General features: G+C 47.5%; 1 protein-coding gene across 1 annotated transcript in view; it reads left to right on the plus strand.

Annotated features, from left to right (window-relative positions):
• The window catches only part of SLC13A4 (solute carrier family 13 member 4), a 48,673-nt gene that overhangs the window by 10,991 nt on the left and 21,439 nt on the right, over positions 1-16,243 (plus strand). The window contains exons 3-7 of the mRNA XM_008053037.2: positions 7,516-7,652; positions 10,144-10,316; positions 10,735-10,789; positions 12,460-12,499; positions 13,633-13,713. Of these exons, the coding sequence (XP_008051228.1) occupies positions 7,516-7,652; positions 10,144-10,316; positions 10,735-10,789; positions 12,460-12,499; positions 13,633-13,713 (486 nt within the window). The remainder of the gene's footprint in view (positions 1-7,515; positions 7,653-10,143; positions 10,317-10,734; positions 10,790-12,459; positions 12,500-13,632; positions 13,714-16,243) is intronic.

The raw sequence follows: 16,243 nt of genomic DNA on the forward strand, positions 1-16,243 counted from the left end.
ATCTGGTTAACCACAGCCCGAACCCAGTCTGCCACCACGCTCAGCCACCCAGACCCAGCCCAGGCCTGAGCTCCACACCCAGCCTTCGGGGAGCCCACAGACCCCACTTGTGAGACCAAGCTAACGTTTCTGTGAGAGGAGCAGCTCCCCATGGGCCATTGTGACCCCTTTGCTCCTGGCTCAGCCCAGCCCCTGCCTTTCTTTTGTTCCCCAGCTGGGCAGTTTATATAGTTTCAAAGAAGAAACAAGGTGGGGGTATGAATCAGTGACTCCAGCCACACAGGAGCAAGACCAGCTTCCGGGTCATGTCCACAGCCATCTGGGCCTCTCTGTTTTAGACTTTTCTGGTGTGAGGTTTGCAACGAATGCTTTTGGAAGTAACAAAACCTTTTCTTTAAACCAAATATTAGGAGACCCAATATATAAAACAGATGGAACCAGGAATGTAAATCAGGTGATGAGAAGGGTCTCTGAGCCCAGGCAGGGGATTCACCCAGCAGAAACAGCATTCCTGCCCCCGGGAAAGGCAGACAGGCAAATGCCCTGGCTTTGGCTTCACTGCTTGGATGCTAGCTGGAATGGGGTCACGTGGGGTAGCAGCCCTGATGGGGCTTAGTTCAACCCTGAGGCTGAGCTGGCCCAGGCATCCACTCTCAGGCTCTAGAGGATTTCACTACAAAACTATTCGGATGAACTGAAAGATCTTCAAAGTAGATCCATTGTCTTCTGAGGAGCTGCAGGGACACTTCCACTAACTGAAGAGGCCCAACCCCACTGACTTGCAGAGACCCGGGTCTGTGCACTGATGCAGGGCACTGATGGATTGCGTTTCTGATGGGGCCTACCCAGTATCACCAAACATCCATGTCCAGGAATCGGACACAAGCAGATACACACATTCTGCTGGCCTCTGGCTCACAGCGGGGAGAGGGATTTCCACTCCCACCACGAGCAGACACAGAAGGACCAGAATCCAGGCTGGAGTAGAGAGGAACTGAGTTTGAACCCAGCTTTGTCCTTCATGCATCTTGAGCAGGTACACAGCCTCTCCTGCCTTTCGCTCAGTGCACATAACAGAAATACCTAACTGTGGGCACCATGAGGACTGTGGACTCTTCCGAGTGTAAGTGCCCATCCCACCCCCCCACAGGCACACATGTCCAGAGCTGGCCCACCTCCTCTGCCTTTGTGGGTACAGCTCCAGGAAGCAGGAACCTCCTTCTTTCTCTCTCTTTCTCTCTCTCTTTCTCTCTCTCTTTCTCTCTCTCTTTCTTCCTTCCTTCCTTCCTTCCTTCCTTCCTTCCTTCCTTCCTTCCTTCCTTTCTTTCTTTCTTTCTCTCTCTCTCTCTCTCTGTCCCCCTCTCTCCCCCCTTCCTTCCTTTCTTCCTTACTTCCTTTCTTCTTTCTTTCTGTCTCACTCTGTTGCCCAGGCTGGAGTGCAATGGCATGCTCACAGCCACCGCAGCCTCTACCTGCTGGGCTCAGGTGATCCTTCCGCCTCAGCCTTCCAAGTAGCTGGAATTACAGACATGTGCCACCATGCTCAGCTAAATTTATTTATTTATTTATTGTAGAGATGAGGGCTTGCCAAGTTACCCAGGCTGGTCTCAAACCCGTGGGCTCAGGCAATCATCTTACCTTGGCCTCCCAAAGTGCTGAGATTATAAGCGTGAGCCACCGCACCCGGCCAAGGAACCACTTTCACCATTCACTGAGCTTCACATCCAGTGTCCCATTCTCCTTAAGCTTCTGGGAGCAGAGCCACAAACTCCTCCTCCCCTTTCAGAACGTTTTTAAAAACTAAAAATCGTAATGTATAGTAGCCATCAATAATTATGTGTCCAAAGGAAGTATTGTTCTATCAAGCTCATTCCTCAATGTCTGGAAGACTGAGAAAAAGATTTAAAAAATAAAAATTGGCTTGGTGCAGTGGCTCACGTCTGTAATCCCAGCACTTTGGGAAACCAAGGTGGGAGGATAACTTGAGCCCAGGAGTTCAAGACCAGCCTAGGCCACATAGCAAGACCTTGTCTCTACAAAATATCAGAAAATTAGCTGGGTATGGTGGCATGTGCCTGTAGTCCCAGCTACTTGGGAAGCTGAAGAGGAAAGCTCACTGAGCACAGGAGGTCGAGACTGCAGTGAGGCGTGATCGTGCCATTGCCCTCCAGCCTGGGCAACAGAGTGAGACACTGACTCAAAAGAAAGAAATAAATAAAAATAAATACAGCTTATTCCCAAGTGACATCACCTGAAACTCACTAGCCATGGCCTGGTCAGTGGATGCCACCTGCAGCATTTCTGTTCAACCAGGCCAGGCCAGATAGCTCTCATGATGCCACCCCCTGTGCTAGAAAATGTGAAGGCTTGCCTGTCGAATCTGCCCTGTTCCTTCTTTCATTGTTTATTTTTTCTCACTCCCTTCATTCGGCCTTGCTGGTGCAGCTGGTTCCTGATCCCATCAGCCTGCAGCCTGGGTCTTATCTACCTCTTCGATGACGATCACATTTACTGAGCACTTTCTGTGTGCCAAGCACTGTTCTAGGAGCCCACCAGGGGAATGCTTATTCTTTTTAAGGAATAAAGTGTTGCCCCATTAATATAAAAAAATTTATAAACGATTTTTTAAAAAATAAGAGACCACCAGCATAATCTAACTCAAGACGTGAGTCATGGTGTACTAAATGTGCTGTGGCATCACTATTGCCCCTGGAAGCATTGACCTGGCAGTAGTTCACTCGCTCATCCAATGGCAACAGACAATTTACCCAAGCTCCAGAACCTGTGCTCATCCCTGCTATCCTTCGCCGTGCCTCTTCAGGTGCCTCCTTGAGCCCATCTCTTCAAAATACAGTCCAGACACACCTCTGCTCTCCATGTGTGGTGACTTGGCATTCTCAGAGAAACCACAGAGCAGAAACCAGAAAAGCCACAGAACCATCAGCACAAATGTCACAAAATCTAGGCACTTTAATCCAGGAGGAGACCCTGGCTAGCACTGCAACAGGCCATACCAACTCGTTTGCATGTGTCATTTAATTTTTGCAACAGCCTTGCAAAGCATTGTTTTTAAATGAGAACATGAAGCCCAGAGAGGTTGGATAGCTTGCCCAGGGTCACAGAGCAAAGTCCTGGCTAACTCTGGAGTCCTCATTCTTCCCATATGACTCTTAATCCCAAACTACATCCTGAGCCCCATCCCACTGTGTCTCCCAAGCACAAGGTGGCAGGGAGGGCATGTGACTAGACCTAAGCCCACCAGACACCCAGTGAGAAAATAACACAGCCAGTATCCCACTGAAGCTGGGCCTGAGGCTTGCTTTGGCCCAGGCCTGGGCATTTAGGACCAGTGTCAGGACTGTGATTATGAAGATAAGAAATGCATGCCAGCCCATACTGCCTGAGAGAACAAGAACATTCCCCTGGAATTGAACCAGATTTGTGGTTTCCAGTTGGTCCACCCTGCACTGCACAGTGTCTGGGAGGGGGGGCTTCAGATTCAGTTGGACCTGGGTTGACATCATGCCTCCATCCTACATAGTGACCTTGAAACGTTCCCTGACCTCTCTGACTTTCCTCATCTGCAAAGTGAGATCCTAACAAGTGCCTGCCTCGTAGGACTGCCATGGAACTCAAATGAGAAAGAAAAGGCAAAATTCAAAGTGCGTGGCCCCAGAGGCCTTCCACACTGCTGGTTCTTGTCCCTCCCTGTGAGCAGAATCCAGTGAAAGGCACCCACCTGTCGTTTAGGCACTGAGCTTCCTAAAAGACCATCACAGACAAACTGGTGTTCTAGAATGGCCCATGCCAAAGAGGCAGAAAGCTAGAAGGTCATCAGGCATCCCTGGGAAAGTAACCCTGCTGGCATTGACACTGTAAAGCTTTGTGAGGCCGCCCGTCATGGACTGGAGGAGAGACCATCACCAGAACTCCCTGTCTTGTGTCTTCTGTTGGCTTCCTTCCTTGACTCTGTTGTACCACAGAGCTTCCTCCTAGAAGCTGGACTGTAAGGAAGGTTGTGGAACTCCAAGCCTAGCTACTACCCGGGGCATCCCTGCAGTGTTGTCACCTCCACTAAGGACAGCATCTTTGTTCATGTTTGCCACCCTTCCAGAGAGGACTCTGTCCCAGTCACAAGCTGTCCAGAGCAGGGGGCCTTCTCTGCCCAGAGAACATTTGTGACAGTTGTCAACTGAAGATGGGGATTTGAAACAGTAACTAGTTTAACCAGAAAATAGGGCTCTCCTCCCCAGGTAGTCACAGAGAGGGCCATGCACCTTCTCCTGCCACACAAACCTCATCAACCAGGAAGTACCGTGACATTTCCACAGGGCAAAAAGAGAAGGGAGGAATGGAGCCTTGATCTGGTTTTTGATGTTATCTAAAGAGCTACAGGCACAAAGTTTAAAAGTCAAATACTATGATGCTGGAAAACTTACAATGAAAAACCAGCAGTCCCCTGCCCACAACTCCCCAACTTCCTCTCCCACCAAGCCCCCTGATCCCCTCCCAGAGACAAGAACTTTTAGCTTCAACTGCTTCTTCTGCCTTTCCATTTGTATTACTGTATGATGTTCTTTTTTTTTTTTTTTTTTTTTTTTGAGTTGGAGTCTCACTCTGTCACCCAGACTGGAGTGCAGTGGCATGCTCCCAGTCACTGCAGCCTCGACCTCCTGGGCTCTGGGGATCCTTTCACCTCAGCCTTCCAAGTAACCAGAACTACAGGCATGCGCTACCACGCCCGGCCAATTTTTTAATTTATTGTAGAGATGAGGTTTCGTCAAGTTGCCCAGGTGGTTCGCGAACCCGCGGGCTCAGGCAATCCACTCACCTCAGCCTCCCAAAGCACGGGATTACAGGCTGAGCCACCGAGCCCGGCTTGTATGATGTTCTTATATAAATTCTTGAGTTCTTAGTTCTAGACATGGTCGGTTGACTTCCTGTTACAACAGACAAAGGTTTTGTTTTTTCACATCCCCACATCCCCTTCCTCCATCCTCTCAATAGAATTATAGCACAATATTTGTTCACTCAATAATCAAAATTTAACAATAGTATGGCTGTGTCAATATTGTTTACTTCAAATGTCATACATTTTACTGTATTTGAATTTCCTTTCCCGTTCAAATTTTTTTTTCCCCACAGTTAAAAATGCTCTCTTGTTTTCTCACTTTAAGAGAATTTCTCTGTCCGGGCTCGGTGGCTCAGCCTGTAATCCCAGCACTTTGGGAGGCCGAGGTGAGAGGATTGTCTGAGCCCACGGGTTCGAGACCCACTCAGGCAACTTGGTGAGACCTAGTCTCTAAAATAAATAAAAAATTAGCTGGGCATGGTAGCGTGGTAGGATTTCTCAACTAGAAGTTAAACTTTTCTATCTTTTCCTCTCCATTTCTGTCATGGTTCTTCCAGTTGGGAGCAATTCTCATGTATATGACAATTATTTATTTATTTATTAACAAATATTTATTGAGCATCTATTTTTTCATATTATTCTACTAGGTGTTGAGAGATATAGAAAGAAACCACTGACAGCCTAAAATTTAGTTGAGAGAAAAGAGACGTACATATACAAAAATAGACAACAGTACAAGCAGAAGGCAACAATTTGAGCATTGCCCCAAGTGCTATGTGGTGTGTGGATTTAATGGTGCTTACGGAATGTTCTGAAGTCAGAGACAAGAGACACAGGGGTTTTCTGGAGGGCACCAGGCCTGAACTAGGTGTTGAAGTGTGAATGGAATTAGCAGGTAGAAATGGAGAGAAAGAATGTTCCAAGTGACAGAGTCAATGAAGATTTGGTCCCTAGATTCCAATGTATGAAACAACTTGTTAACTAGTCTGTGTCTCAATTTCCCCATCAGTCAAAAGTAGAAAGTGGTCCTGTGGTTATGGAAGAGAACATTCCTGCTGTTAGAAAATATACACTGAAGTATTGAGGGGAAAAGGGCCAAAATGTATGTAACTTACCTTCAAATAGTTCAGGAAAAAAAAAGTAGACAGGTAGTATATGGGTATTCCTTGTGCTAGTTTTATTTGGGGAATACTTTGGAACTTTGTAATTATTTAAATTTTAAAAATTTGTTTTAAAATTTAAACCAAATTATAAAAAACATCTTAAAGAACGCTATCCTGGCCAGGCTCGGTGGCTCAGCTTATAATCCCAGCACTTTGGGAGTCAGAGGCAAGTGGATTGCCTGAGCCCGCGGGTTCGAGATCAGCCCAGGCAACTTGGTGAGACCTCATCTCTACAATAAATTAAAAATTAGCCAGGCATGGTAGCGCATGCCTGTAGTTCTAGCTACTTGGAGGGCTGAGACGGAAGAATCGCTGGAGCCCAGAAGATCGACACTGGGGTGGCCGTGAGGTGCTAACTGCACTCCAGCCTGGGTGACAGTGAGACTCCAACTCAAAAAAAAAGAACCTATCCTAAAGAAATAATCATATTTACATAAGGATAATATTTATGCATAAAACTATTATTTGCTGTATTTATAGCAGCAAAAAAAGGGGATCAATATAAATACTCAACAAAAGGAAAATGAAAATTAAATTCTATGGTTCATTATGCTGCCATTAACATAAATTTCCAATAAATTTAAGTCTCATAAAAACTGATCAGGTTATTACATTAAATGAAAAAAGGCAGCTGGGCTCAGTGGCTCAGCCTGTAATCCCGCACCTTTGGGAGGCTGAGGTGAGTGGATTGCCTGAGCCTGCGGGTTCAAGACCCGCCTGGGCAACTTGACGAGACCTCATCTCTACAGTAAATCAAAAAATCAGCTGGGCGTGGTAGCGCATGCCTGTAATTCCGGCTACTTGGAAGGCTGAGGTGGAAAGATGGCCAGAGCCCAGCAGGTCAAGGCTGCGGTGGCCGGGAGTGGCCACTGCACTCCAGTCTGGGTGACAGAGTGAGACTCCAACTCAAAAAAAAAAAAAAAAAAGAAAAAAGGCAAGATATATACTGTATAAATTCACTTATGTATCTATATAGACATTTTTTTTTAAAGGAAGGGAATATACCAAAGTATTAATAGTAATAGGATTAAGGGAAATTTTGTCTTTAAACTCTTCTATATTTTCAAATTTTCCATACTCAGCATGTGTTAGTCTTATAATAGAAATGGTAGAAAATTTCTTAAAACATTAAAAATGAGATTTAGGGGACACATCAATATAAAGGATCAATATAAAATTGTCATTATGTGTTTATTCTCTAAAATCCGACTCATATCAGATTTAAACCCAGTGACCTTGTGCTTTACAAGGTGGAGAACACTGACCCTGTGGGGTTACTGGGCAGATTAAACAAACGGTTTCTGTAAGGTGCATAGCACAGTGCCTGTGGGTAGGTGCTCAGCAAATGTGCTGGAAAGGTTGGCTGCTTCCATGATCCCCACCTCCCCGCCTCCTCTCTGCCAGCCTCTGTGATTGAGAATGTTGTGTCAGGCGGATCCCTTCTCCCAACCATGCTGGACTTGGTCCCAGGAGGTGGCTGACCCTGCTGGCTCCCCCTAGGTGGCTGCAGAATACTTCAAGAACACCACGCTGCTACTGGCGGGCGTCATCTGCGTGGCGACTGCTGTGGAGAAGTGGAACCTGCATAAGCGCATTGCTCTGCGCATGGTCCTGATGGCCGGAGCCAAGCCGGGCACGTAAGTCACATGCAGGGTGCCAGGCTGCAAAGCCCTCCCACTCCCAGTGGGATGTCCACTAAAGTCTGTGTTCTGCTAATGGGGATGGGATGACCCCAGAGCCATCACTTACCTTGCACAATTTGGGCAGTAGGTCGAATAGAGATGTGAATCTATGACCTTGGTGTCATGGTCATCTCAGTCTAAAGAATCTACCTGACAACCTGGACAGCGTGCAAGGGGCTCATCAGGAAAACCAAGAGGGACTAACAGAAATTGTGTCCCGACCTTTCTCCTGTGTGTCAGGGAACAGGCTAGACAAGGATGTGGATGTCTTCTCCTTTGTCACTTAAGGAGACGTGACACTTCCTCCCATCCAACCTGAGTTTTTTTTATAGGTTCAGAATACAAAACCAGACAGACACACAGCATTTGTCCATGGCACAGAAGGCACTCCCACCCTCGGGGACTGTGATACCCTGCCAGGGTATTGTGTTGGTTCACCACAGCTATGTTGGACGCCCCTACCCCTGCCTTCCCTCTGGAATATCCTGCTCATCTGCTTCCAGTTTACAACTTTCTTGTGACATTTTATGCCAGCTGTGGGACTCAGAGCATAAATAAATAATATAGTGTTCATTTTTAACATTAGTCATTTAGATGAATACAGGTTGTGTTTAAGAAAATGTTCCTGTCTCCTGGATTAAGTTGGGCTGCTGACTACAGCTTAATCCACCCCTTGCTCAGTGGTAATCTTGTGCTCACACACAGTCTCAGGCACACAGTGGTACTTCCTCACATCCTGTTGGGACTCAGTGTATCATCTGCAAGAATGTTGCTCCACTTGTGTTTTTGCTTCTCTCTGCCAACCTCATCACTCCGCAAGTTGCCCTCTCCCTGCTATGGTGCTGTTACTGGTGTACAAAGGGAGAACCCAAAAAAACCCAGAATTATATTTTTGGAGGGCAAGCCCCTTATAGTACAGGCTTCCCCCACTAGGTAAGTGTTCTGGGAACCCATCAGCATCAGTGTACCAGCTAGCATTGTTGTGAGAGGCTACATTTGGCTTGGTAGTTTTGTTTGTTTTGGAGATTTCAGTGTGTTTGCCCATTTCATGAGGAGTAGTTTATGAGCACACCTGCCCACACTGTGCTGAATGTTCAGCAGTTTTTGACCAAAAATGGCATGACCCCTGTGTCCCACTCTCCCTATTCACCTGATCTAACCCCTAGTGACTTGTTTTGTTTTGTTTTGTTTTCCCTGACAAGAGTCCTTAAAGGCAAACATTTTGCTGATGTGGAAGAGGTGAAACAAAAATGGCAGAAGCACTTAAAGACATCAAAATTGATGAATTCAAAAACTGTTTTGAGTGGTGGAAAAAGCATCTCAGTGGGTGTATTGCCCCAAACAGAGAGTACTTTGAAGGTGACTGAAGTTTAAACATGTAAGAATAAATACACAGTTTTTTATAAATAAATTCTGGAGGGTTTTTTTGGTTCCCCCTCATATGTACATGACATAATCCACATGCTACACATATTGTCCCCAGATTGTGCAAAGTCGGTGGTTCTACCTCAAATAACAAACACAGTAGTCTCTCTGTTCGCTTATCTTGTGGAAACTAGGACCCTGTCTGCCCAGACATACATTGCATAACATGATCAGAGCCAAAGAGAAATGATTTGAAGCTCATCCAGGTTAGTGTCTTGCTCCAAGCACTGACTTTTTAATGCCAGCTGGAAGAGTACATGGTGACACAGGACACTTCCATGACATTGGGGGCCAACCCTTCGGCACGTGGACAGTGGGACAAACAAAAATGGCAGAAGCACCTAAAGGCATCAAAATGGATGAGTTCAAAAACTGTTTTGGGTAGTGGAAAAAGCATCTCAATAAGTGTACTGAACCAAACGTAGAGTACTTTGAAGGCGACTGGAGTTTAAACATGTAGGCAGAACTGTGAGCCCAACGTTCATCTCTGTTGGTTGCTAATAACCACACTTTGACTTGATTGTAAGCAAGGAATGCAGTGGCACTCACAGAACCACTGGCGCAAGGGCAGACACCACCCCTTAGACACACACACACATACACATCCTCGCTGAGCCTCAGCCAAGGTCCACAGAGGGGAAGAGCAGCTGGGAAGTCCATACCCTCATGCTATGACTAAAGCTATTCTTTGCTTAAGTAAGGCTCTCTCCTGGCTAAGGCCACCAGGCTGTGGAGTGTGAGTCATTTGTTCAACAAATACTGATTGCTTACTCTGTGCCATTTGCTGGGAGTGTAGTATTGAATGGCCCCATGGCACAGAGTCCTGCCTTTCTGGATAAATCTAGTCCTGCTGCAGTAGGTCTGCAGGAGGCCCCAGAAGCATCCATGGATCTGGGCCTGGCATCCCGTGGCCACTTCTCCAGCCCCCTGCCCGCCGCAGGAGGCCCCGGGAACAGCCCGTCGGGTCCTGCATGGCCCGCCTGGTGTCCTGTGGCCGCCTGCCCAGCCCCCTGCTTTCCAGGCTGCTGCTGTGCTTCATGAGCTGTACCACGCTGCTCTCCATGTGGCTGTCCAACACCTCCACCACTGCCATGGTGATGCCCATCGTGGAGGCCGTGCTGCAGGAGCTGGTCAGCGCTGATGAGGAGCAGCTTGGGGCGGGCAGCACCAGCACCGAAGAGGCCCAGCCCATCAGTACGCTGCTGGAGTCCATCTCCCCTCTGCCCTCCACCCTCTTCCTCACCCCATCCTCACACCGGCTCCTCTTGCAACACTGCCCAGCTTGGTGCCCATCCCAGGATCCCCCACCTACATCCCTCATCTCCCACTTCCCCCTCTCTCTCTCCTTTCCCATCCACCCCTTGTACCTGAAGCTTTCTTGTGTTTCGTTTCCAGCTCTTCCTTCTGCAAGGTCCCCAATTTTCCGTGCATCCAGGGGTTCATAGGCCACTACAAAAGCCAGGGCTTGTATCCATGGACCCCACTGTCCCCTCAGAGTGAGGGCAGGGGGGACGCCACCCCTTGCTTCTGCCCCAGGCTGAGCCCCTGCACCTGGCCCTCATGGTGGGCTCCACCTCCACCCCTCACTACCTGCCTTTCCTTGCTGCCATAGGTCTTGGTGTGAACCACAGCCAGCCTTCCCTGGAACTCATCTTTGTCAATGAAGAGTGAGTATGACTCTCAGAGTCCATTGGGAGGCCAGGAATGATGGCCCTGGCCCATACACAGCTCCTGCAGGTACATGTCTGAGCTGTCACTCCCGCTTATTTTCTCTGCACACCTAGGAGCCACTTACCAGGATTGAAGGTAACTCCCTTAACCACAGGGTGTTGCAGTGATGAGGATGAAACAAACAGGCCACACCGAACCTGAGTGGGTATATCAAGTATACACACCTATCAAGTAGAATTTTACCCAAATTGATGTTCCTTTTAGGAGACTATGCTTAATTCATTAGTGGAAAAACATTCACATAATTGATATCCCTGGAGATTCTTGGAGAATCCCAAAATGTTTTATAGAGATATTAGATACAGTCTTAGTAGATTTGGTCTTGTTAGATATGGCAAAGAAAACTTAGGTGATAGGTGGGGGAGGAGAGGGCAGGTGGTCAGAGGGCCATATGACCAGGAGAGGCAGAGCTGGAAAAGGAGAAATGGTCTCAGACATTCCTGCAAGGTAGCCAGCTCCTTGCGGAGATTCTGTCTCAGAATGTGGTCTGCAAAGCGTATCGTAATGAGTATCCACAGGCAAACACTGGATTTGTAACATGTGCCCTTTTCATAAACAATGACCACATGTTGAGTGAAATGAGCACTGCAGCGGGACGGGTGTAGAAGGGTGCTGTTGGGAAGTCACTTTATAGCTCTCTCACCACCGTCTTCAATCACAGCATAGTGGATTTTTGGATGACATCACCATTGATGAGATCTCAGGCAAATCCCATAGCTTCTCTGGTTACTTTCAGATGTTATAACAATCTCATTTCCAGACATGTGGTAGTCTAGTCCAGATTCCTATCAAAACATCAACCTCTCATTCAGAGTTTCTCCACCTCCTCCACCCAGCCCAGGCCCATAGAAGAGAAGAAAGTGCATGGGGAGGGAGTCAAGTTTCCTTCCATCTCCCTCCACCTCCCCCTTCTCCTCCCCTACCCCATCTCCACTACTGTGCGGCTTCTGACATCTCCAGGGCTCAGACAGAGGCTGTGGGGCGTGGGCTCATCTTCCTCTGTCCTCAAGGCAAAGGCTGGGGACCAGCAGGTATGGGAGGGACCAGCACTTGCTGCCAGCCCTAAAGTGCAGCTGCCCACCTTCTCCTTCCCCCTGCCTTTCCCAGACACAGTCCAGGCCCCCTTGCTCCTGTCACCTCAGATGAGCATATCAGCAAGTCAGGACATGGTCAGGGCACAGGTTCTCTGGTCAGAGGAGACTCCTGTCTGCCTCCACCACTCACATCCTGGTGCTGAGCACAGGTGTAGATGGAGAGGAACACCGTCCCATGAATCTGCTGTGAGGATGAACAGTGCCATGAGGGTTAAAGCCCACACTGGGGTGCTCAGCACCCAACATGCACTCCATGTCCACTACTGTCAGCTGTGTGAGCATCATCTGGAAGGAATGTGCTGCCTCTGCCCTCTGGAGGCAGCAAGCCCTGGCTCTACCTGGCCTGATAGCATCTCAGGAGGCAAGGAGAACTAGAGATTGGTTTTCTCTGTAGGCTAGAAAACTAGAGTCCAGAGAGTATAAGTCCCTCACCCCAGAGGCCCAACCTGGGAAGAACGCTCCCTGTAGAAGTCTGGTCCACTGTTGTCCCTGTCTCCTTTGCTTTGTTCCAGCACGTCGACTGCAGACCTCACTTCTCTGATGCACAACAAGGTATGGCTTAGGGCTTTAAGGACATGAAGAGTGCCAGTCAGGCTCCTGAAATGGCCTAGGTTGTTCTGAACCCCAGTCCCGAGTTTTGGGTTTAGCCACATAAAGTATAGGTTAAACTTTTTTCATGGAAACCCAAGACTCGGTCATCCAGATCTTCAAGAGCCACAGATTCAACTTTAGAATTCCTTTTGGTAGGGATTCCAAATTACAAAATCTTATTAAAAGGGACACATCTATAGGTGAAAGCAAAGTTTACCTGCACACTGTTATGCAAACTTACCCCATTCCTCCAAAGCTTGTTTTATATCTCTTCACAAGAGTTAAGAGGCCCTTAAAACTGTGAACTTTGGCTGGACACAGTGGAGGGAAGCCATAACCTCAGCTACTCAGTAGGCTGAGGTGGGAGGATGGCTTGAGCCCAGGAGTTCAAGCCCAGCCCGGACAACATAATAAGACGCGATTTCTTTTCTTTTTCTTTTTTTTTTTTTTTTTTTGAGTTGGAGTCTTACTCACCCAGGATGGAGTGCAGGGGCACACTCATGGCCACCACAGCCTCAGCCTTCCGCCTCAGCTTTCCAAGTTGCTGAAACTACAGGCACATGCCACCATGCCCAGCTAATTTTTGATTTATTGTAGAAATGAGGTCTCACCAAGTTGCCCAGGCTGGTCTCGAACCCGCAGGCTCAGGCAATCCTCTCACCTTGGTCTCCCAAAGTGCTGGGATTATAAGCATGAGCTACCACATCCGGTCTGAGACATCATTTCTTTAAAAAAAAACAAAACTGTGGACTAAGTTATGGTGATTTTTTTTTCATTTTCTTTATTAAAAAAAAAAAAGGAATGTTCTTCTTTAATAAATGAAGTCCCAGGAGGTCTGGCTCTACTATGAGGACAGAGTCATATTCTGCCAGGTTTCAAAGCCTCTGCAGTGCTCAACAACAGCTGGACGGAGGCTAGGAAGGAGGCAGCAAGGCCTTGTTGAGGTGCTCCCAGTGCATCTCTCCCTGGCTTCTAGTCACTGAGTTTCCACAGTGCTGAGGTGCGCAGTGGTCCTGGGAGGACAAGTGGTCCTCCTCAAGGCACCTGGCTCACCACATACTCCCCTAACAGTGTAATGACCTTTGTCCCAACAGAAGCTGAATGGTGTGCCCACAATCACCAACCCCCTCCAAACAGCAAGCCAACGCCAGGGCAAGAAGCAGCACCCATCCCAGGTAATGGAACTGCATCTTCTGGCCCTGTCTCCTCCCTCTGATACCTTGAGCTTCCCAAGGGCACTGGTCTTGGTGTAATGAAGGTGTCAAGATAGTGAACTGTCACTAGGCACCCTTTATCCACACACATCTAGCCTGTGTATGCCATGGGGATGTGACATCTTACTCACTTGACCTTGGCAAGACAGTCTGCTGCCTGGGCCCCAGTTTCTTCAACTATAAAAGCTGAGGGTTACCAGGCCCAGGGGCTCACACCTGTAATCCCAGCACTTTGGAAGGTGAAGGAGAGAGGATTGCTTGAGCTCAAGGGTTCGAGACCAGCCTGAGCAATTTGATGAGCCCTCATCTCTACAATAAATAAAAAAATAAGCTGAGTGTGATGGCGCATGCCTATAGTTCCAGCTACTTGGAAGGCTGAGGCAGAAGGATCACCTGAGTCCAGCAGCTCGAGGCTATGGTGGCAGTGAGCATGCCACTGCACTCCATCCTGGATGACAGAGTGAGACTCCAACTCAAAAAAAAAAAAAAAAAAGTTTAGGGTTGAGCTAAATCAGAGGTGCTGTAACTACTCCTTAAAGGTACTTTAGGGACACTGCAAATATTTTATTTGAGGATCCTAAGATTGTAAGGCAACTGCTTTTTCTGAAAGAAGAAAGATCTTCCTGGCCCTATATCACTGAAATAAAATGCAAAAATCAGCTGAATGCTAAGGCTGGTATAAAGTGACAACTGCCATTTCCAACTGTTGATCTCAAATTTTTGTATTCATCAAAACAATCTCCCTTGTTTAATATTCACCATCACCATAAATAACTGCCATCATCTATTAAACGCTCATTATGTACCAAGCTCTGTGCTCAGCATTTGCTCTGGTCTTGGCTCAATGAAGTAGCAATTTTGAACTCTGTTTTTGCAAATAAGGCAGAGAGACGAAATCATACCCAGGGCCGCAGAACTAGGGCAGCTGTCTCCCTGATCCATGCAATTCACCCCCGATGTACGTACAGTTACAAAATAGATGTATGGCAATTGTTACACTTATTAAAATGCTACATTCTGTATAATTTCATTGGAAACAAGAATTGTAGAAAACCACTGGACCAAAAAACTTATAAGGTCCCCTCCTGCTCTGATTATTAGTGGATCTTTCAGGAAGGTCTGGAAGGGACCAGCCTTACCCTGGGTCTCATAGGAAGATGAGGCAGTGGTTCAGGCTTTGAGAGAGATGCTCGGGTGGCCTCTTCTCTGCTAGTCTTCTCATGACCTGGCCTGCTGATGTTTGCACCTGGCCTCGAGAAGAATCAATTAGGTGGCCAGCTTGGAGGAGGTACACACTTGAGAATAGAGTTCAGTAACCTCTTTGACCCTGAAAGGCTGTCACCTGGACCAAGCAGGGCCTGGGAGGACCCCAGCTGGGCTGAGGCTTATATCCAAGGAGGAAGAAAAAAGTAGGGAGGAAAAGCCAATAGGCAAGAAGGAGGGAGGGAAAAAAGAAAACACACATTCAGTACTCTTCCCAACAAAAGCTAGGTTTTCTATGTAGTCCAAGGGTTATTTATCAGTCATCTCTCCATCAGGGCTTGATGGACTTGAACAGTCAAATTTTTTTTTTTTTTTTTGAGTTGGAGTCTCACTCTGTCACCCAGACTGGAGTGCAGTGGCCGTTTCCCACCCACCGCAGCCTTGACCTGCTGAGCTCGGCCGATCCTTCCGCCTCAGCCTTCCAAGTAGCTGGAACTACAGGAGCACGCTACCATGCCCAGGGCTAATTTTTGATTTATTGTAGAGAGGAGGTCTCGCCAAGTTGCCCAAGTGGGTCTCGAACCCTCAGGCTCAGGCAATCCACTCACCTCAGCCTCCCAAAGCGCTGGCATTACAGGCTGAGCCACCGAGCCCAGCTTAAAAAAAATTTTAATGTATTGTTAGTTTATTATAGAGATGTGGAGTACAAGTGAGGATTAACTATGTAAATAGGCTGCATGCAGGTGAAGTTTGGGCTTCTAACAGGTCCTTACTCCCCCTAGTAGTGGATTGGGTACCTTTGTGTTGTCATGGGCCCTCTTACTGTGTTCCCTCCCTCCCCTAGCAGTGCCCAGTTACTGCTGATTCCTCCCTTGTACTAATGTGACTAATATTCAGAGCCCACTTAAGAGTGAGAACATGTGGTATTCAGTTCTTTGAACAGTCAGATTTGATAAATATTCAGAGGTAAGTTGATGGATCTTGATAGGATTAGAAAGGCCGAGAGACTGGGCATGATGGTGCATGCCTGTAGTCCCAGCACTTTGGGAAGACAAGGAGAGAGGATTGCTTGGAGTTTGAGACCAGCCTAGGCAACATAGCGAGACCCAGTCTCTACAAAAATAAAAATGAAAAAAATGGCACATACCTGTAGTCCCAGCTACTTGGAAGGCTCAGGTGGAAGTATTGCTTGAGTGCGGCATTTTGAGGCTGTAGTGAGCTATGATCATACCACTGCACTCCAGGGCAACAGAATGAGACCCTGTCTCTTAAAAAAAAAAAAAAAAAA

Source organism: Carlito syrichta, unplaced genomic scaffold (genome assembly GCF_000164805.1).
Source record: "Carlito syrichta isolate Samal-C Ts95f unplaced genomic scaffold, Tarsius_syrichta-2.0.1 Scaffold287784, whole genome shotgun sequence".
In the NCBI taxonomy this organism is placed as follows: Eukaryota; Metazoa; Chordata; class Mammalia; order Primates; family Tarsiidae; genus Carlito; species Carlito syrichta.